Raw genomic sequence first — 23,030 nt, forward strand, 5'->3', positions numbered from 1 at the left:
ATTCATTAATCATTGCTCCGGAGGAGTAAGACCGGCTTCGGCAGCCGGCACAATTCCTATCGTCGCTGCTAGATGGGGGCTTCATTCATTCCATTCCCGGTCGAATGACTGGAAACAGGCTGCGGATTCTTTTCAGAAGGTGATTAAAGCCGTGGAGGATAGCGGATTCCTTGTGATAAGAACTGTGACGGACAATCATAAAACAAACGTCTTCATGTTTAGACATTTTGGACAACCTCAGATATCCCGACGATAATATTCCAGAAACAGGAAATCAAATCCTAATTTGCGGGTACTAGGTTCGTGTTGTTGTAGAGAGAATGGAGTGTTATATTTGCGTCAGCAACATCTCACTGCCTAGAGCTTCGACACCGCTAAATGGAACTGATTATGCATCAGGACAGAGGAGGAGTTCGATACCCCAAACCTTGTTTTGTTGCTCTGGTGAAACATCTGCAGGAGTTCGTTTAAGCTGCTGTGCCCTATTGACGAAGTTCTTCAAACGTACGAGCGTAATACGAGGACTTGCGACGTCTTCCCTTTCAGAATACCGGGCGAGTTGGCCGTGCTGTTAGGAGCGCGCAGCTGTGAGCTTGCATACGGGAGATAGTGGGATCGTACCCCACTGTCGGCAGCCCTGGAGATGGTTTTCCGTGGTTTTCCATTTTCACACCAGGCAAATGCTGGGGCTGTACCTTAATTAAGGCCACGGTCGCTTCCTTCCCATTCCTAGGCCTTTCCTATCCCATCGTCGTCATAAGACCTATCTGTGTCGGTGCGACCTAAAACAAATAACAAGAAAAAACCCTTTCAGAATGTGTTTTGTTACAGTGTGAGGTTAAACAACATCAGCAAACTGTTAGTGATATTATTCTAACCAAGTTCGTAAGATCTCTATTATTTGATATTGCGTTGGCAAGAACACAAAAAGTACGGTATCACTCCAAGCCTTCGTCCAGGAAAATCTTTAAGTTGTGCATGAAGAGGCCAACTGCGACTTCATACAGGTAATATTGCCGATATTTAATATTACTGATGTAATTTACGAGCTTCAGTGAACATATGACCATGCTGCATAGTGGTTTGTAGGCTGTCGTCATTAGAATAAGTTTAGAACATTGTGGCGTCTATGTCTGCCATCTAGCGGAGAAATGTTGTCGCAGCGTAGTCGCAAAAAGGCTCGCATAGAGCAGGCAGTATTGGAGGATCGAGACGGCGGTGACCAATCCATACCATGTCATAACCTCAAACACTATTAACACGTTCTCCCATTCACTGTCGTGAGTGCTGGAGGTAAGTTTCAGGATAAAGATACTGCACTCACTTGTTCTTCTTTCTTCTTTAGCTGATGGTATCTTGTGCTGCAGAAGAAAATAATCCTGAGGTCTCCAGTGACTACCATCTACTTCGGCGCATGATAGACATAGAGGAGAATTTCGTAGAGGTCACAGCCTTGGGCGAGGAACTAGCGATGCAGGTCATAAGGTAAATAACACGCTGCACTGTTAAATGTTTCACTGTGCTCTTAGACTGAAATGGTTACCATGATTCCTGGACGTTTCACCCAATTCTTCTCGAACTCTACTGTATGCTAGTCCGGCTCCATGGCTAAATTGTTAGCATGCTGGCCTTTGGTCACTGCGTCCCGGGTTCGATTCCCGACACGGTCGGGAATTTTAAGCATAATTGGTTAATTTCGTTGACATTAGGGCTGGGTATACGTGTCGTCTTCATAATCATTTCATCCTCATCACGACGCGCAAGGTGAGAGAAGTTGGGGGGATGAAAACAAAATCAAGGTCATTTCAACGGTCACGTTTGGCGGGAAAACCGTGAATGGTGACTGGTCGGGAGAAATGGCGGGAAAAGGCTTCGGCAAGGTGACCAACTGTTGAAAAATGTTTGACGGTAAAATCGTGAATGGTGATTGGCTGGGAGAAATGGAGGAAAAGGCTTCGGCAGGGTGAAAAATAAACAAAATGTACGTTAGAGTTCGCTACTGTTGTTGTTACTAGGGCGTTGGCTGGGGCTTTCCCTCCAAGATGCCATCTTTGGTGTTGTCCGCTGATTCCCGCCAAGGCTCCACGCAGTGGTCTAAACACCGATTCTAGCCGGCAATAAATCATATCAAAGCCGACGAAAATTCATACTCGGGAGTTCTCGAGGTTGCTGATTACGAATCCGTTAACAGATTTTCGATTAACTGAGTAGCGGATCCACTACGCGTCCCCTAACTCGCAAAACTTAAGGTAGTCGGACAAAATTTAGTATTCCGCGAATGGATTGATGGTGAATGGCGCTCTACGCTCCCGTTAACTCTTTAATGAAATTATGAAGAGGGATTATAAAGAAAACCATACGGAATCCTTGACAAATGTCATGATTTTATTTTCATAAGAATCGGTCATCTAAATCCATGATTTAAAATATATCAACGATTGTAAATGTTAGGCCAGTTTGGCGAAGAAGGTGACCTGAAAAAGGAATAAAATTATATTTTTAGCGCCATGTCACTTATTAAGGCTACTTACTTAGTAAGGCTACTTACGAGTCATGTCTTGGGTTCACTATCTGTATTTGACATTTCAACGTCCTCTTCTTCTGCTTTGGAAGTCTCTTCTTCAGAAGTCTCTTTATCCGAAGCCTCCTCTTCATCTGTGTACTCATCGAACACGAGCAAATCGTGTACTTCAGGGGGCAGTTCATTCCAGTGAATTTGGGCTTTGATGAGGTGCCTTGTAACTACTGGGTCCGACGAAAACAGGAGACTGTGTATTAGATCAGTTGTTGTGTCCTTTCTGGAGGTCTTTCCGGTTTGGTGCTCCCGAAAGAACCTATAATCCTTGTTTCGCGATTCTTGGGCCTCCTCGGACAGCTTTCCGATTGGCAGAAGGGCGTATCTGATTGCCTAAGCACCATGAATTAAGATTTTGTGGACGGTCGGAGGCATAGGATACCAATTATATAAGGACACGTACAATTTTGCAGTGTCTAAAGCGTACGCGCTGAAAGCCTCATCGCTCACCTGATGACCATTGGACAACACCTAAAACACAGCGAAGAGCATTAATATAGTGAAGCGAAGGAACTAATTCCAAATATAGTTGATCTGGGTTTTGTTTTTGTACCTGCAACATAACAGCAAATCTGATGATTAATACTTCGCTGACTCCGGTTGCTTCCGCTGCCCTTTTCGGATTGCGAAAGAACCTTCTTGAGATGTTGCCGGTGTTCAAATTTCAGGCCCAGCTCTTTCCACATGGCATCCTGAATAGTGGTGTTTCGTAAACTGCCTTTAAACAACAAATTTCAATGTCAAGAAATATAGTTAGATCCATGGTATTCTTTTAAAGTTTACTGTTTAAATTACCTTTTTGCAATTCCAGTTTGTAAGCTCTGTGGAGAATGCATTCCAAAAACTTGATCCATGCGTGCAGATCTGAAACTCCATATTTTAGGTTTTCCTCCCTAATACAAAAACTGGAATTTAATTGCAGATCATTCATTTGAGATGGTAAGCATCCGCAGGTATAGCAGGTGGCACTCCCAGTATTTGTCAGTGTTGAAATAACCTTTGTGTCTAACATGGTTAACACCAAAGCGTAGTTTACTTTAGCTGCTGTTCCTAAAAAGGACAAAAAACAGATTAGTAAGATGTAAAGCATAGAATCTAAAAACAAAATACTGCAAATTTATGCTCACCGTTAAGAACTTTTTCGAAGTGTGCAAGATTTTTAATTTCCTCCTCAGTCTTTCGCACTTCATGACGAGTTGTCTCCTGAGTTTCCTTCATGTAAAAGAACTTCATCAGTCGACAGTATCGCGCTGAGGATGATTTTGGGTTCTCCCATAGTACATTCTTTTTCTTGGTGATACTGGTAGTGACAAGGCGAAGTGGCACCATTGAAAACATGCTTGTCCGAAAAATTGCGCTCATGGACGGATGGTTGGTCTTTGCTTTCCGTGCTGGTTAAATGCTGCATATATTCATTTTGGCCCGAACTTCCATCGCAGCCCCATTTTGCCAGTAACTCTATTTTATCGTCCTCTGATACATTGAAATCTGCTGGAATTTCGAGAGTCTCGATTATGCGGTTGCATGTGTGGTCCATCAAACTCTGTAGTGGAATGGTAGCTCCTAACATAAACGTAAAAAGGAGTATAAACGTCATATGAAATTACTAAAATACGATATCACAATGTTGACACACTACAACAGTTCTTTGTTACAGTATTTGAAATGGATATTAATTTTTAAGAGTATTAATTGATACGTGCACAACTTACCATAATCATTTACAACTATTCCCTCCGGATAACATTTCTCTTTGGCCTTCAAAATTTTATTATAGGAGATCTATATATCCTTTCTTCGACAGACCTTTCTCTACGATCAGTAAGGCAAGAGCTTCTTCGGGGGTGTAACGTATCGGGTTTTTCGGATCGTTGGCTCTTCGAAGAATTCTTCGCATTCTCACAGGTCAATTGGGTGAGTAACGGGTAGCTTCAGCCAACAAAGATCATGCGGCACGTTTTCCCTCTGAAAATAACGACGATGAAGCTGCATGGTATAGTTCCGTTGGAGAGACGCTAGACCTTAACTCTTCCGTTCCCAGCCTTTTGGATCGGTCACTAAGCTCTTCGAAGTCCTTCAGTGGTCTTACTCGACTAGTGCTCGGAGTTTCTCCCGTGGGACTCGATTTTGGGGTCAGATTATGTGGTTTTTGCTTTAATCCTGGTAACTGAAGGCGATACTCAAGCCACTTTCCATTATTTTTAAAGAAATGAGACTCAGTTCGCTTACAGCTCTTCCATTTTGATTTCAGAGTTGAGCAAAAACCTATAAATAACATACGGCATATATATGGCTATATGATGTATGTCATAGAGACCGTTCAATAATTACGTAAGGATTTTTAAAAGAAACTTTAGGACACTTCCTCTCTCCCGTTTGTAAGAACTCGTTCGATTTGATCGAAAATCTTCCATAAAATAAACAGCTGGCAGTGTGTGTGTGTGTTTTTAAGATACAACAGGCGCGAGCGCACAGCTTAATATTAGGTATTTGGAAATTTTATCAAACATTCTCGGATCCCCGCCCCCCTCCTTCCCTCGGGTAAAATTTGGTCTGAACCATTCGTCCTTCCCATGAGCTCTCAAGTAATTTTTGTACAGCCCAATTTCTTACTGATCTCAATAAATGAATTGTTGACAGAAAACCAGAAACTTACCTACAGTTTTCTTTGATAAAGCTGCTTCCGACGTATCTTCAAGGAGCTGTAAGTTTTTGCCGAGTTCTTTGCAAACATGCAACTTTAAATATTTCACTGATTCTGCTTTGGTGCACGTTGGTATTTCTTTCACTTCACAAGACTTGGACTTTTTAAAATGGTTATATGGAGATAGATAAGTAATATTAGTAGTAGTGTTCGCCATGATAACGTCGAATTGAGGAAATACACTACACAGCACTCAACGCGCAAGTGGTCACACAACGACTGCCGATAGGGCACTGAGGCAGACTCCAGTGTTACACCTGCTTCACTACAACAAATAAAAACCGCACGTGTCCCTTTTTCTGTCGAGCTAAAATAGAAAGGCTTGGAGTGGTGTAGGCCATGAGTCACAGACGGTGGGTGTTGCGTTGCGGGTAGAGGGTAGGATGGGGGAATGACACTGATAAGAAAAAGCAGTGGGGTGAAATTTTTTCGGGTTGCTTATAAGCAAATACCGCCAGCAACAAAAAGTTACAAGAAGTGGCAGTTGATTTTTGGAGGAAAATCTTTAGTATAGTGTATAAACTCGATTAAATCAAGCAGTAACTCATAACTGTCTGTAACTTCGGTTTCCGGCCCTGAAAACGCCGTAAAATCGGAGTACAGTGAAGTCTACAAAATGGTGACGTTAACTAGTTGATACGGTATTTGTAGCCCATGCAGAAGGGCTTACCATTATGAATTTACTCAACAAATACCCTCCAAAAAGGGGTTCTTCAATAACCTGGTTGGTCCCAATAAGATATAAATGTTTAATTTTTTCCAAGTTTTTAAAATTGTCATGTTTGTGCTTCATTCCCCGCCACTTGCACACTCCAAGCACATTATGTAGGGCAGATATGAGGTACCTGCGGTGTCTGTAATGAATTCCCAAACGTTTTTCAGCGATTTCGTGACTTCGATTTTATCGATTTTTTGCCGGCTAGAATCTGTGTTTAGACTACTCTGCGCCATCTTGGGCGTTGGCCGAAAAGGTTTTTCCACGGTGCCAATAATTAAAATGAAATACTTCGACATCGTGACTAACCGTGAAGTACAGTTGTCGATGGTTGTAGACTAATATTTGATAAAAAATTAGCTACAGAGTATGTTTCTGTTACAAGAGGTATATGTATGCAAGGGATAAGTCGTTGAGTCACAGTGTCTGAGGAGGTATTATGAGTGGTAGAAGTGTGAAAACTGCTGCAAGTAATAATTTGTTTTAAAAGTGGCGAGAACACGAATTGTAGATGTACAAGGTTTTAAGGTAAATGGGAACACGTTTGCACTGAAGGAAGTTGCTGTTATAGATTGTACGACGCTGTAGTGGCCGAGTATGAGTGGTGTTTCTTTTGAACCACCATATCCGCTGCATATACAGTCGGAAGAAGACAGAAAACAAACGGCATGGTTAAGGAACATCTAGACCTATAGGTTTACATCTATGATTATGAAGGCCTATTTTTTTGGTGCTCGTGTTATATTTGTGAAAGGTAGTGAGAAAATGGAATGGCTACGTCCTTATATCCCCACGTCGTGTCACCTGGTCGATTTACATGATTTGGCATGTCCTTCGCTACACACGCTTACCCAAAACGGTTACGGTAATAAAAGGCGTTCATTAGGCTACTGCATGTGTGATTTGGGATGTCCTTCGCTACAAACGCTTACCCAAAACGGTTACGGTAATAAAAGGCGTTCATTAGGCTACTACATGTGTGCTTTGGGATGTCCTTCGCTACAAACGCTTACCCAAAACGGTTACGGTAATAAAAGGCGTTCATTAGGCTACTACATGTGTGGAAGTTATTTGAATGGCTGTGTTGCAATGCATGTCGGGAAGTAGTGGAAGTCGTTAAAAGACAGCGTGGGAATGCAGAACAATTTATTGAGGTAGAAAGTATTGTTGTGTAAAGACTATTTTTCATTTATGTGAGAAAGAGAATTAAGTGTGCTGCAGATTTGTCTGATGGTTTCGACGGCATGGAAGTTAGTCATACTGAAAAAGATTTAGTGAATTTTTTTGCTTGTAAGAAAAAGCTGCATACGTTCACAGAATTGTTTCTGCAAGCAGCAAGGGTTACTAGCCTAGCAAAAAAGTGCGAATGTAGTTTTTTGTGCATTTAGCCATGTGCTCGTATATGTCATCGCCCCAGTCTGCGTGTGAAAAAATATGCATACGTTTGAAATTTGGATTGCAGTTTAAAGTCGGGGCTATCAACAGCATGTCTGTTATCAGTCATCAGGAAGCTCATCGTGAATACTTGCCTTGTTATTTTATGATTCTATATATTTTTAACATTGGGACTAGGACTGACTCTTTACGCTTACGTCTAATCTCTATTGATGAATTTTTGTTCTATTGTACCATAAAATTGCAACTGTGTCTGACCTTTATTGGTCAACTTTTGTTTATCTTCCAATCTCTATTAATGAATTGTTGTTCTATTCTAACTTCAAACTCGCAACTCTGTCCGGCCTTTATTAGTCAACTCTTGACTTTTCTAATCGTAAACGTGCAACTATGTTGGACTCTTTACTATTCCGTCTAATACCGAGCTCGATAGCTGCAATCGCTTAAGTGCGGTCAGTATCCAGTAATCGGGAGATCGTGGGTTCGAGCCCCACTATCGGCAGCCCTGAAGATGGTTTTCCGTGGTTTCCCATTTTCACACCAGGCAAATGCCGGGGCTGTACCTTAATTAAGGCCACGGCCGCTTCCTTCCAATTCCTAGGCCTTTCCTACCCCATCGTCGCCGTAAGACCTATCTGTGTCGGTGCGACGTAAAGCAAAAAAAAAATTATTCCGTCTAATCTCTATTGATTAAGTCTTGTTCTCTTGTAACTTCAAACTCGCAAATACTGTATGTCTGACCTTTATTTGTTAACTTTTGTTTTCTTCCAAGTGTTTTGAATTTAACGCAAACTCATTTAGTTACTATGATAGTCAGCAGTCTATGGGAAAGAGTGCTGGGGTCGATTCCTCACCATGTGTAGCGCGAACTTTATTCGGTTCTGAACACAAAGTTTTAAACCCTAAGTATTGTTAACATGATAGCATAGCGTATCGAAGAGGAAGTGCGACATCTCCGTTCGCCCGTAAGAGAGCTCAAGAGGTTGGTGGGACACCCATTTGGTGGCAGCACAGGCGATTGTGTTGTCAACAGAGACCCTTGGCCATTAGCCCGCGTTATATTCGCCTTCAGTTGTAGTAATTTTTATTGCTCATTATTGTCGCTGTCAGAGATGTTTCGACAGTTTGCATTATTTGTGTATTCCCGATTGAGTGGTGTGAGAAGTGTTATGTTTTAAATACCTCGCTCGTGTTTTTCGCAACGTATAATTTATCAGTGCGGGAGGAAACTACCACATCATGCCCTTCTGTTTTGTACCCGGCTGCAGATCTGGATATGACCGATCGTCTTCAGGTAGGCATTTCTTTAGGCCCCCTAAAGAGAGTGGTGTTTTACTGAAATGGGAGAAGGCTATCCATAGATAAGACCGAAAATTAACTCAGAACTGTTTCGTGTGTGGCATTCATTTTTGCGATGACTTTCTAGTAAAAGTAGACTCGTTTACGGTGAATGGTGAAAGAGTAGAGATATCAAGACAGCGCTAGAAATTAAAACCAGAAGCATTTCCTCACATATTTCCTAATCTACCCAAGTATATTTCTAAGGCAGTTAAGAAACGCATTTTCCCCACGAATAGGCAATCCACACGAAGAGATTTCTCTAATAAAAGCCCTGAACAGATCGTAAATATCAGTGATAGCGATCAACCTGTATGCTCGGCGATTGAAGATAGATCTAATGTCGCAGATGCTAGGAAAACAATTGCGCTATAAAAGAGGAGATTGAAGAATCAGAAACGTAATTTCATTAGAACGCAGAATCAACTCAATGTCGCTCAAGCTAAGAAATATTTGCTTGAAAAAGACATTCCTGATATGAAATGAAAAAGAAATTTCATTCAGTCAAAACAATTCGGTTCTCTCAGCAAAAAAAGAACAGAAAATTATAGTCGATACAATGTTAAAGAAATGTCAAGCGAAAAGTGAAAAAAGGAATGAGATATAATGATGAATTTCTTCTTGATACACTTCTTTAAAAACTAAAGTCTCCAAGGGTTATCGGCACTGTTTAAATCATGACATGCTGCTTTTGCCTTCTGAATCTCACTTGAGAAATTTGGTGAAGGGCCTAAAATGTTCGTAGGGCATAAATGAGATTTTTTTTAATGGAAAGGAGAAACATGAACGCTTAGGGATGTTGGTATTTGACGAGGTAAAGTTACGAGAAGAAATTCGCTTTAACTCGGAATCGTTGCAAGTGAAATGTTTTGTTGATTTGGGGAAATTTACTGAAGATAAAAGCAAGGGTCAGTTGGCAAATCATGCTCTAGTTTTAATGTTTGTTCCTTTTCTATATAATTGGATACAACCCATAGCGCCTAGCCGGAACGCCACCCCTGGTGATATAATTGCAAACATTCTCATTCAAGTCGTCATACAATTAGAGCAAGTAGGTGTCCGAATCATTGGTTTCACATTGGATGGTAGCCTGTCGAATAAAAAGTTGTGGAAATGCTTAGGAATACCTGGTAACATAAAGAATCTAAAGTGTTATATTTCCAATCCAGCTCCTCCTACAGAAAATTATGGGCATTTTCAGACGCGCCACATATATTTAAATGTGTAAGAAATCATTTTCATGACAAAGGACAGGTTAATTATAATAGCAATATTGTTGATCATTCATTCTACAGGAAAATTTACGAACGTGACTCGTCTCCAGAATTTTTCGGATTGAAAGTTTGCTACAAACTGACCTCTGCCCACTTGGATTCTAATTCGTTTCAGCGAATGAATGTAAGACTGGCATTTCAACTATTCAGTAGATCAGTCGCTAATGGTATAGCATTCTATCGGGGTACTTAAACACAGAATTTAGAAGACAGCAAACAAACGGAAATTTTCACAAGCGATTTAAACTGTCTGATTGACGCATTAAATTCGGCTATTCCCACTCAAGCACTGTATAAAGGATCACAGGCACATGAAACTTGAATTAAATGGCATAATGTTCTCAGAGATACTCGAAATTCATTCGCTTCACAAAGGACACAGGAGTCTTTAAGCGTTACCGGGAAAGTACCTTAGAATTGTTTGAATATTTGTGGGAACACAATTATAGGTACATTTTGACAGGACAATTTAATCAAGATTCCCTAGAACGTCATTTCGGTATCCTGCGATCACTAATTTGTGATGATCATACGTCCACTATTGACTTTCTACATTTACACACGTTGCAGTCTATTTACGTACCGACTAAACTTGCCTTATCGTCTGGTGGAAAGAGTGAGTACAGAACTGAATCCGCATTGACGTCTTTTGTTAATCAAATGCGTATTCCTGCAAGAGAAATTGAAAGTAAAAATCGTGCAGTGAAGACACAAGATGTAGATGAAATCAGGAAAAAAATTGAGAACATCGAAAATGACATTCAAATACCACACTGGGAAAACAGTTTACCTGAGTTAAGTGGGCGGAATTGTAGCAAAGAGTACTTACTGCATCATTTAGCCGGATACATATTGCAGAATATTTCAAAAGCGATTCAGTGTGACTTATGTCGTCCTTTCCTTTTCGGCAAACCGACTGATAATGTACCTGCCTCCCTAACACTAATTAAAGATTACGGCTTATTCCAAAAAGCGCCACATATCTCATGTATGTGTCGGAAAGTGTTTATAATGTGTTGTTGCGAGTAGAAAATGTTGTTGCGGAAAAGCTATCCTGTATGTATAGTTTATGGGGTGATACTTTCTTCGAGTGCTTGGATAAATTAGATGTTATTAAAGTGAAGCCAATGCAGTTGGAATGCTGTGAATATAATGCGCTGTGTTTGCTACCAAAACTCGTATTTCACTACTTGAAATGTCGATTCTTCTTTCGCACAAAGGAGATAAGAATGGAGCTGGTTACTTAGAAGGCAGCGAAATCATCCAGGATATATTTCAATGTGTCCAGCAGATGAAATCATTTTCAAACGTAAGTTGCATACTTGAGTTACTTAGTAGATTTTGAAGTAGTAGTCCCAGTAATGCCTCTGTTATCCTCGCGCTCAGTCATCACTGTGGATGGCAGTGCCATCTGTGCGGTGGTCCACGGTAACTCGTGAAGATGTCGCACTTGCTCTTCGATACGATATGATTATAGTAGACAATTGAAAGTCTCTATCGTTCAAATTTAAAAGGTCGTAATGTTACAATAAAAATTCAGCGTTCCAAACACTCAAAACCACCAATGCGTTACGCATCAGATGCTAACGTATTCGACTCAGCAGTTGCCCAGCTTCGAGCTATAAATAAAGTATATCACCATCTCCCTAGTCCTATTAAAACTGTGTTTAGCCGCCATCTTGTTCCAAGTTCAGCTCCAAAAATACCCTGAACCATGTCTCATCTTGTCTAGTTAGGTTAAGCATGGGATCGGATCTATGCATCAGCTCAAACGCTAGCGTATTGGACTCTGCGACCGCTCAGCTTCGAGCCCCAATGATGCTCCCCAATGTTAAGCTCCTATGAATAAAGCATATGTATTACGTCTAACACCAGCTCCCTAGTCCCAATAATACAATGTGTGTAGCCTCCATATATTTTCAAGTTCAACTCCAAGCCCCTGAGGTTGCATTCCAACGTTCCATATTCATTAAGTCTTACACCATCTTCCTAGTCCTGTGCCGCCATCTTGTTCCAAGTTCGGCTACAAGCTCCCTGAGGGTGCCTTCCAACGTTACACTCTCTATGAATAAAGTAAATATATTAAGCCTTACACCATCTCCCTAGTCTTATCAGTACAATGTGTGTAGCCGCCATCTTGTTCCAAGCTCAGCTCCAAGCCCCCTGAGGTTATCTTCCAACGTTACGCCCCTATGAATAAAGCACATGTATTCAGTCTTACACCATCTCCCTAGTCGTATTACTACAACGCGTAGCCGTTAAGCTCGTGAAAGGAAGGGTAACCGGTTAGATAAATGCCTGGACAGCGCGTGGTTAAGCCTGTACAATTAGCTAGGGTGTAAAATTATGTCCGAACTGCTGTAGGAAGGGCAATCGGCCAAAGTTCAAACGTATGCATATTTTTTCACACGCAGACCGGCGTGATGAGATGTACGAGCACATGGCTAAATGCACAAAAAGCTACATTCGCAAATTTTGCTAAGTTAGTAACCCTTGCTGCTTGCAGAAACAGTTCTGCTGAGGCGTGACTGTTCGCTTCATAATACATTTTCAGCATTCCTTTTCTGTAGCGAATTGAGCTGTTAGGTCACACTTGTCTTCGGTCCAAGAAAAATCTAGTATTCAATTTCCTGGTTATGTTGAGCTTCAGTCTAAGAGAGCTCCAAGTTCGATGTCCGTTCTTCTTTTTGTTCAAGGGAGTCCTAGACTCGATCCCTGTGTAGGTTAGATATTTTTACTAATGTAACTTTTGTTCTAGGAAGTTCCAGACTCGATCTCTGTTTGGGTCAAATATTAATAATGATATTTGCTTTACGTCCTATTAAATATGTTTTAGATACGCCGAAGTGCCGTAATTTAGTCCCGCAGTAGTTCTTCTCATTTTCAAGGGAGTCCCAGACTCTTCTCCGTTTGCGTCAGATATTTTGGCTTCAATAATAATGTTATTAGCTTTATGTCCTACTAACTGCTTCTTAGATTCATCGAAGTGCCAGAATTTAGTCCCACAGTAGTTCTTTTTTAGTTCAAGGGAGTCCCCAACTCGATCTCCGTTTGGGCCAAATCCAAGTGAGTTCCAGATTCTAAACCCCGAGTCGGCGACTTTTTATTTGCTTAGAGTCGGATGTTTGAATTACGTTTAAGCTGTTCACTCCGAGTACATAGTTCGATCTCAAGTCGGGGGCGGGGATTTTTTAAGTAAGTCTTAAAATCTCTTGTTATACAAGTAGCACGAACAATTTTTCGGATCTTAACACACCACGTTTTGGTCTCTAAGAGATGTAAGTAATACAGTACGCTACTATAAGTCTCTAAAGTTTAAATCTATAAGCTCTAAAGTTAAAATTTAAAAAATGTGTGTTCCAATCACTAAAACACCAACAGCGCGTTACGCGTCAGCTCAGACAGTAGCGTATTGGACTCTGCAGTCGCTCAACTTCGAGCATCAAAGATGCTTCCCAAATGTTATGCCCCTATGAATAAAGCACATACGTAAGCCTTACACCATCTCCCTAGTCCCATTAGTACAATGTGGAGCCACCATCTTGTTCCAAGCTCAGCTCCAAGAGACCCTGGACCATGTCTCATCTTCTCTGGTTAGGTTAAGCCTGGGGTCGAATCTCAAACTTGAGCCTGTAACGCCCTTGTAAGGTTACGCCTGGCTTCAAACCAGTGTCTGTTAGGTTAAGCTAGCACTCTTGTCTATAATCACGTTGGCAGTTAGGTTAAGCTAGCACACTTGGACATCAGACTTGAGTCTGTAAAGCTAACGTTCATTTAAAGTTAAGCCTAGGGTCCAATCCAGGGCCTGTGAGGGTAAGCTTCGAGTCGAATCCATGCCTGTTAGGTTGTGCTTGCACTCAGGAGGAGGAGGAAGTATTCATAAGCTACTAAGTCTATGAGGAAGAGGAAAAGGTTGAGGAGGAGGATGTCAAAGTTTATGGGGAGGCAGAGGAGGAGGAGGAGGAATGACTCTTCAGTCGCACAGCTTCGATCTCCAAAGATGCTTCTCAATGTTACACCCATATGAATAAAGCATATGTATTAAATCTAAAACCAGCTTCACCGGGCGAGTTGGCCGTGCGCGTAGAGGCGCGCGGCTGTGAGCGTGCATCCGGGAGATAGTAGGTTCGAATCCCACTATCGGCAACCCTGAAAATGATTTTCCGTGGTTTCCCATTTTCACACCAGGCAAATGCTGGGGCTGTACCTTAATTAAGGCCACGGCCGCTTCCTTCCAACTCCTAGGCCTTTCCTATCCCATCGTCGCCATAAGACCTATCTGTGTCGGTGCGACGTAAAGCCCCTAGCAAAAAAACCAGCTCCCTAGTCCAATTAGTATAATGTGTGTAGCCGCCGCCTTGTTCCAAGTTCAGCTCCAAGCCCCTGAGGTTGCCTTCCAACGTTATGCCCCTACGAGTAAAGCACAAGTATTAAGTCTTACACCATCTCCCTAGTCCTATTAGTACAACGTGTAGCCGCTAAGCTACGGTAGGGAAGAGCAACTGGTTAGGTTAAGACCTGGTCAGGGTAAGGTTAAGCCTGCACAATTAGCTAGGGTGTAAAGTTATGTCCGAGATGTCCGAACTGGTGTATGGAAAGGCAGTCGGTTAGGTTTACGCCTGGTCGGTGTAAGATTAAGCCTGCATTTTCAGCCAGGGTGTAGGGAAGGGCAACCTGTATGGTTAACTCCTGGTCAGCGTGCGCTTAAGCCTGCACACTTACCTAGAGTGTAAAGTTATGTCCGAGCTTGTGTAGGGATGGGCTATCGGTTAGGTTTACGCCTGGTCGGTATAAGGTTAAGCCTTCAATTTCAGCCAAGGTGTAGGGAAGGGCAACCTGTTAGGTTAACTCCTGGTCAGCGTAAGGTTAAGCATGCACAAGTAGCTAGTGTGTAGAGTTATGTCCGAGATGGTGTAGGGAAGGGCATCCGGTTAGGTGAACGCCCGCTCAGCGTGAGGTTAAGCCTACACTCTTTTCCATTAACATCATGTAAGGTTAAACCTGTATTGTTATGTGGTTAGCCTCGGTGTCGAACTTAGGTCTGTAAGGTTAACGCCATTAGGACCGGGGTCGAACGCGAGATGTGTGAAGTTAAGCCTGAATACGTATCCAGCGCAAGGTCATGTGAGGTTAAGAGCGCGCTCTTAGCCAACCACCCTTCTTTTCAAGTGAGGTTATGTGAGGTTTAACATGAACTCTTTGTCAGCACATTCCATGAGATGGAGGTCTCTCCCAGGGGCCGGAGGTGGAGGTGGCGGCAGAACTGTCCAAAGGTATACTACTGTCCACACAGTAGTATACTTTTGGATAGGGATTTACAGAAGAGCTTAAATATGCAGTACTGATACTCATAAAATTATTAGCAGTGTTTTTTTTAATTTCACATATAATATGTCTAGTGCTGGGGTGACCAGATCAGGTACAAGCATGAAAATATGGGACACGTCGACTGCCATTGATTATTAGGCCCTATTTAAGATTGGAATTTATTAACACTGGCCACAGTCCTCACAAGAGTACCACTTATTTATAGAAAACAAGGACCGATTATTATTATTATTATTATTATTATTATTATTATTATTATTATTATTATTATTATTATTATTATTATTATTATTATTAAGAAGGAAGAGACCCAATTCCATGTACAGAAAGTGTTGCAAAAATAGGAACTTTCCCTTTGCATAAAGGTAATGATCGCGAAAATGTCTTTCAATAAATTACACTAAAATATTGAAAACAAACGATTTATTCGCGACATTTCTTAGAGCATCTGTGGCGTCCAAGGCCTTAGGGAAACGACCGATATGACGTCACTCCCGTCACACATTTTGCCGCGTTAGACACATTTTCGGATGACCCTCAGCCATAGGACATATCCTTGTGAAAGCAATGGTCACTATGCAGGATTTCGAGTTGCCATTTTCACTTTTTATAATTGTAATTACTTTACATAATCAGATATGTACATGAGAGCTTTGTGATAAGTAATGTTTAAACACGGTATTTTAAAATATACGGGATTGTTAACGGAAAACGGGACACTTTAGAGAAATAATAATTTCTGAACAACATGTTCAATATCTCATTGTAAAGAGGAAGAACCAGAGTCTGGCCTCGATATGACGTCATCGGATGATGTAATAACGCCGCCATCTTGAGCTACTAAATTCACCGTTCCCCGTGACTAACAATTTGTGTAGCTCTGCTCTCTGCCATCGAAGCACGTTGCGTGAGGTGTCGTTTGATTCACGCGGCAAATAAATGAAATAGGGACCATTTGAGAAAGTAGCGCAGCCAAGAAGTGTGAATAATTTCTATCGCTATAGATGGACAGTAAATGAATTGAGACTTATTAAAAGTGCACTGGAGAGGTTATGTCAGGTTTCCATGAAGACTCCTGGGCGTCAACTTTAAGGCTCAATGCAGCTAGAGTCCCAGCTGAGCTCATCCTCTTATTAACAGGTTACCTGTAACTGTAGACATGATAATAAGCTTTTGGGTAAATCCATGTCAAGAAAACAAGGTGAAACTCTTCACGTTTTGCAGGGAACTTCGCTCCGCGTCTTCATAAGAAAATCTCGACTTTTCATGAAGAAGACTTTAGCAATAATGAAGGTTTGAGTTTATGAATGCTGCACAGTTGGTCTGTAGTAAGTGGTACTCTCGTTCGTCACCAGATGGTCCATTATTTTCATTCCAAGTGGGAGCTGACGACACATCTAAGCTCCAACCCCATACACCGTATGTGCTTTCCGAAGTAACCGCAAAGTCATCAAACGAATCAGGGGCTAATATGATAGAAGAAATAAATAGAAATAATAAAGTGCAACGAAAGACTCACAGGATAGAAAAATAGAACAGAGCTGAATAATGGAAAGAAAGTGTTAATAAACAGAGCCTAATGTGTGTAAGTCGATGGGGGAGGGGGAGTGCACCACAGCGTACACATGTTATGAAAATATGACACTTGACAGATAGCCTGGAATGAACCATCTGGTGATGAGGAACGTACGAATTTGGAAAACATCGAAACGAAATAAAGTTGGGGAAGGACTAGGAAGAGAACTACCTACGTATCTCCTCAATGGCTGGCAGCCACATCTTACTTAATTGATAGCCAGTATCCCTGTTGACATAAATAGGATTTCCACAGCTTCCCGTCTATTCCTAGACCTGTGGGTAAGAGCTTGAACATCCTGGAACACGACATCATGAACCGACGATAGGGTGGGCTCAGCTTTTGCTGACTTGTCTGGCTAGTTGAGGCGGATGTTTTGTTGGTGTTCCTTGATAAGAGTACCAATGGACCGGCATGTTTCGCCAATGTATACCTTGCCGCAAGTATAGGGAACTGTATACAACCCAGGGTGTAATAGTGGGGACAATTTGTCCTTGCATTTACCTAAACTATGAGCAATTTTAGTGACGCTGTCAAACCCTTCAACCCAATGCTCTCCTGGAGAGTTTCGATGTGGTGTCCTTGTTCACTAAAGTGCCGATTGACTCGGTCATGTTTCTCATTAAGCACCTGTTCCCTGAGGACATTACTAAGCTATTTCACCACTGCATGACTTAAGCTATTTCTTGTAGGATGGGAAGTTTTACAAACAGACGGATGGTGTGGCTATGGAAAGTCCACTTCCACCGGTAGTGGCTAATTTCTTTATGGACCTAGAGGCGACGTGGGGAGAAGTCACATTCTTCCAATGTTTTGGAGAGGTACAGCGGTGTTACTCCTGGCGTCATGGTGTGGGGAGGCATCGGATATGACTTTAGGTCACGGCTGGTAGTGATTGAGGGAACTCTGACGGCACAACGGTATGTCACGGACATCCAGCGTGCTCACGTGTTACCTCTCATGTGACAGTATCGTGGTGCCAATTTTCAATAGGACAGTGCTCGTCCACACACGGCGCGTCTCTATGAACTATCTGCTTGATGTTGAGGTACTTCCGTAGCCAATGATCTCCAGATCTGTCCCCGACAGAACATGTGTGAGACTAGCTCGGAAGTGAAATCCGTCCCAATGCCAGTATCCAGGATATCAAGGATCAGTTACAACTGCTGTGGGCCAGCTTGCCTCAGGAGAGGATACAACAGCTTTATGACACTCTTCCCAACCGAATCAGTGCACATATCCAGGACAGAGGGTGTGCAACTTTATACCGATAAGTGGGCTGGTACTCTCAAGTTCTTTATAAATTTGATTCGATTTTGTAATAACTGAAACAACATCACATACCTTTCAAAATGTGGAGTTTCATTTCGTTTCCTCCTCCTTTTGTGGGTGCTACAGTATTTTTATTAGGCAGTGTATGTTGTTCACACCCATATCGCTTACCTCCCTGTCGCTGCAAATTGTTGGACGCTTTGTCTTTAGACCGTGTTGAGATTTATTTTGAAGAAGTGCATTCAGCAATGCCTAAAGAGAAATATTTCAAGTCCTGCTGGCGAAGCAGTGGGAAATCACAACTTCACTACCGATGAAAGTGTTGTCTTCTGGCAAGTAAGGAGGAGAGTTCATTTGTTCCTTTTATCTTTTGTGATTGAGGACTACGATCGCATTTCGTTGGAGCATTTATAATGGTTATTAATTTATGTATTGTGGAAAGTTGTTTGTGCAACGCTACATAATCAGGCCATGGACAACGAGGATGCTATCTGTATAAGAAAAGCCAAGACGCGATGTCCTGCCCATCTGTTTGATTAGATTTGGCCTTCCTCAAAGCAAATTCAGAAAGCTGCCAGGAACCATCAAAGAGTTGGAGAGGAGTCGCATGCCGCTTATGGAGTCCATTAGGTTTGTAAAAAGAGTTAGGAGAAGGTAGTCGCTATCAGAGAAATGTTTGGCAGGGTCCTCCTACGAAATGTAGGGTGAGAATGGATAGTAAAATTAGCCAGTGTGCTACGATATGAGATAGGTACAGCAAATAATAATTTCGAGTGACTATTACTAGCCTGGTTTAGCCCTTGTAAGGCAGACTCTCTGACGAGCGTGGATGGCATCTGCCATGTATGGGAAATGCGTATTATTCTGGTGGAGGATAGTGTTGTAAATGGTGCATTATTTGCAGGAATATTGGGCACAGTACAAATACCCAGTCCTCGAGTCAGTGGAAATAACCATTAAAGGTTAAAATGTCCGACCCAGTCGGGAATCGAACCTGGGTCCCTCCAAACCGAAAGCGACTACGCTGACCATTCAGCCAAGGAGCCAGACTGTGGAACGGACGGACTGACTTCATTGAAGTTTTGTCCCATCATTTCATGTTAAGTTGAAAGGTTCTTCTCACGATACAGAAACATTCTTCATGACGAGAGAACACGATTGTTACTTGAACACTTTGAAATTTTCTTAGTGTAAATTCCTTCCATAGTCATTGTGTGTACTATTAAATTATAAGTAATTTTTCATTCCTATCTGATTGCCTATTTTACGGAATGTCACATATTTACGTGCCAATTTTGGGTATTTTAGTGCCTACATGCCTGCCTATTTTAACTGTTTTATTACCTGTAAATTCTAACACTAACCATGTAACTTGGAGAGAATTTTCAGTGCAGTGGAAAACGCAAGTAAGACAAAATATGATTTTTGGCCTTTAGAGCTATCAGTAGTATAATAGGCGGGTTCTGCCGCCACCTCCACCTCAGGCTCCCAGTGGCCACCTCCACCTCCACCTCAGCCAGAGGCCTCCCAGTGGCCACCTCCACCTCCACCTCAGCCAGAGGCCTCCCAGTGGCCACCTCCACCTCAGCCAGAGGCCTCTTCCAGTGCTGCCAACTTAACCTAACTAGCGCGAAATTTGAATTTGTAAACAAAGCCACGTGCTTTTTGACAGACAACAACGCACCGCTAACCTCAGTACTGCCATCTTGACGGGCCTAAACCTCAGTAGTGCCAACTTAACCTCACTAGCGCGAGGTAAACAAAGCCACGTGCTTTTTGACAGCCACGTGCTTTTTGACAGATTTGTAAACAAAGCCACGTGCTTTTTGACAGACAACAACGCATCGCAAACCTCAGTACTACCATCTTGACGGGCCTAAACCCCAGTAGTGCCAACTTAACCTAACTAGCATGAGGTAAACAAAGCCACGTGTTTTTTGACAGCCACGTGCTTTTTGACAGATTTGTAAACAAAGCCACGTGCTTTTTGACAGACAACAACGCATCGCTAACCTCAGTACTGCCATCTTGACGGGAATAAACCTCGGTGGTACCAACTTAACCTAACTAGCTCGAGATAAACAAAGCCACGTGCTTTTTGACAGCTGTCATCCGCCATCTTTAAACTACAGAGCGCTGTGCTGCCCTCTTTCGTCACCTGTCATCGGCAGTGCAGCCATCTTGGCGGGCCTAAACCTTAGTGCTACCAACTTAACCTCACTAGCTCGAGATAAACAAATCCACGTGCTTTTTGACAGCTACGTGCTTTTTTGACAGCTGTCATCCGCCATCTTTAATCCATAGAGCACAGTGCTGCCCTCTTTAGCTACTTACCTTTGAAATGTGGTGGCGGATAATTTGAAAAAATGCTTTTTTGACAGCAGCCATCTTTGAGCGCCGTGCTACACTCTTTAGCTAGTTACCTTTGAAATGTGGTGGCAGGCAATTCCACATGACAGCAGTCATGTTTAATCAAGAGAGCACCGTGCTGCCCTCTATGTGGTGGCGGCAAATTGAAAAATTCTACATGCTCTTGTTTGGAAACAAACTCACGCGCTTTTTTGACAGCCGTCATCCGCCATCTTTAATCAACAGAGCACCGTGCTGACATCTTTAGCTACCGCCATCTTACATCGCTTACCTCGCTGCTGCACTCTATGTGGTGGCGGTAAATTCGAACAAGTTTAATCACGCATCGGGAAAGCTAGAGTAAGCACGTGCTGCAGTGATGACGTCATCATGCATGTTTAAACCCGTTCGTTGACTAAAAGCTTTAGTCTTCGGGAAACAGTGATAGAGTGTGGAGTGCAAACATGACGAAAACATTAATAGTTGATGTGCAAGGCTTTAAAGTAAACGGAAACAAGTTTGTGTTTAAAGAGGTGGCTGTGTTAGATTGCTGTGTGTTGTGGGCACCAAAACTTGTTAGTTTAGTATTTAGTCCACCGTTCCCTTACTGTTTGCAAACAGATGAAGATAAAAAGCAGACTCAGTGGATTGAAAACAATTTAGGTTTGAAGTGGGAAGAAAAAGGAATACCTTATCGTTTTCTACCTTTAATGATGAATGCACATTTGTCAAGAGCAGATCTTGTTCTTTTAAAGGGTTGTGAAAAGAAAGAATGGTTGCGTGATTTTCTACCATCATCATGTGAAGTTATCGACATGCATGAATTGGGGTGCCCATCATTTAAAACTCTTCCGAAAGAGCATAGTAGAGAAACAACTAAACAGTCTTTACAACATGTATGCATGCTCTTTGATTGGTTGTGTCGCAGTGCATGCCGGGAAGTGAACAACATATGTAAACTGCAGTGTCGAAATAACCTTAGTGTAAAAGAAACATTTGTAGAGTAAAGACATCATGTCATTTCTAACAGATACTAAGTGTAACGCAGTTGAAAAGGCGATCGTAAAGTTTTATGCATGCAAAAAGAAACTAAACACTTTTACTGAAGAAGAGTTAAATGCATTACCAAAGGCATTTTTGGTCAATGTAGCTGCGAATGCTGTAAAGAAGATTTGGGATAAGGTGCCTCGTGAGTGGACTCAAGATCCTGTTTTGTCAGAGCTTCAAACGTGTAGTTTACATCATGAACACGTGAGTTTAGCTAGAAGACCTTCTGTGAGACAGTGCCGTACATGTCAACTAATTAAACTGTATCACGGACCTAAAACTAACGAGTTGTCTTCGCTTATAAACACTTATCATGGCTGTGGAGAGAGTAAACAAGGAAAAGGTGAAGAAACGTGCTGGGAGAAAGATGAGGAAGCATGTTGGGCGTGGACTCATCAATAGAGTGATTGATCTTCTTTTCTTCGTGCTTCATCTCCCCTGCGGCCCTAGAACACGTTCGCCTGACATGTAGTTACATGCTGCCTGCATAGAGTATGTCGTGTAGCTGTTAAAATCTGCTTCGTAAAGTTATGCTGTGTGTGTATGTGTTATTACCTAGTGCTTTAGCTGCTCAGAAGAATATAGCAGCACTTGTCGTTGTTGGTGTAATAAAACGAAAACTGAGTGTCAAAGACCGTAACATGAACAAAGGATAAAAATGTATGTATATATATTCTAAAATAAATATGAATTGTCAAAACATATTACAGGTGTTGTTTAATCCTACAGCATGTCCTAGTGAATTAGAAGAAAGGAAACGTAGAGGATTAAAAGAAAACACACATAAGATTTAAAGTACATCCTCTTTATTAATCCATGAATTAAAGCTGTTATTAAAACCAAGCCATTTAACATACAGTTTATTACCACGACGTCGAATAACACGTTCAACTAAATAGTGATCAGGATATTTTGTTTTCTGCAGTTCTTCGATGTAGAATCCTCCTTCAATAGGCTGTCCTCTGAGATCGCGAAGTAAATACGTAACTGGATTAGTAAGCTTAACACTTCTGATTTGAAAAATTTCAGTGCTCCAGTTAGGTGTGTATCCTTTTGCAAAGATAGACTTGTGTTTGCTGATGCGAACGAAATCACCTTCATCTCCCCTGCGGCCCTAGAACACGTTCGCCTGACATGTAGTTACATGCTGCCTGCATGTTTTGATTACAAGATGAATAGCATCTAGACGAGGTGTATTCTTTGTAACAAGACGTGGCTTTGTTCCGATAGTGCGATGAGGTGTATCGTTGTAGGTAGATAAAAGTCTAGGTAGCAGATCAATCCAACGATATGAACCTTGCGCTGTAAATTCTCGCCACATCATTGTTTTGAGTGTACGATTAAAGCGTTCTACAACACTTGCCTTGAGATTACTGAACGTAGAGTAGTGTTGAATGCCAAGTAACTTGAGGTAAGAAGAAAAATCCTTGTTGTAAAACTCTTTACCTTGATCAGTT

The 23,030-nt window shown here is 41.9% G+C and overlaps 1 protein-coding gene across 1 annotated transcript in view; it reads left to right on the top strand.

The window, feature by feature from the left end:
- The window catches only part of LOC136863533 (NACHT and WD repeat domain-containing protein 2), a 638,416-nt gene that overhangs the window by 177,285 nt on the left and 438,101 nt on the right, over positions 1–23,030 (top strand). The window contains exon 10 of the mRNA XM_067139918.2: positions 1,346–1,485. Within this exon, the coding sequence (XP_066996019.2) occupies positions 1,346–1,485 (140 nt within the window). The remainder of the gene's footprint in view (positions 1–1,345; positions 1,486–23,030) is intronic.

Source organism: Anabrus simplex, chromosome 2, assembly GCF_040414725.1.
Source record: "Anabrus simplex isolate iqAnaSimp1 chromosome 2, ASM4041472v1, whole genome shotgun sequence".
Lineage (NCBI taxonomy): Eukaryota > Metazoa > Arthropoda > Insecta > Orthoptera > Tettigoniidae > Anabrus > Anabrus simplex.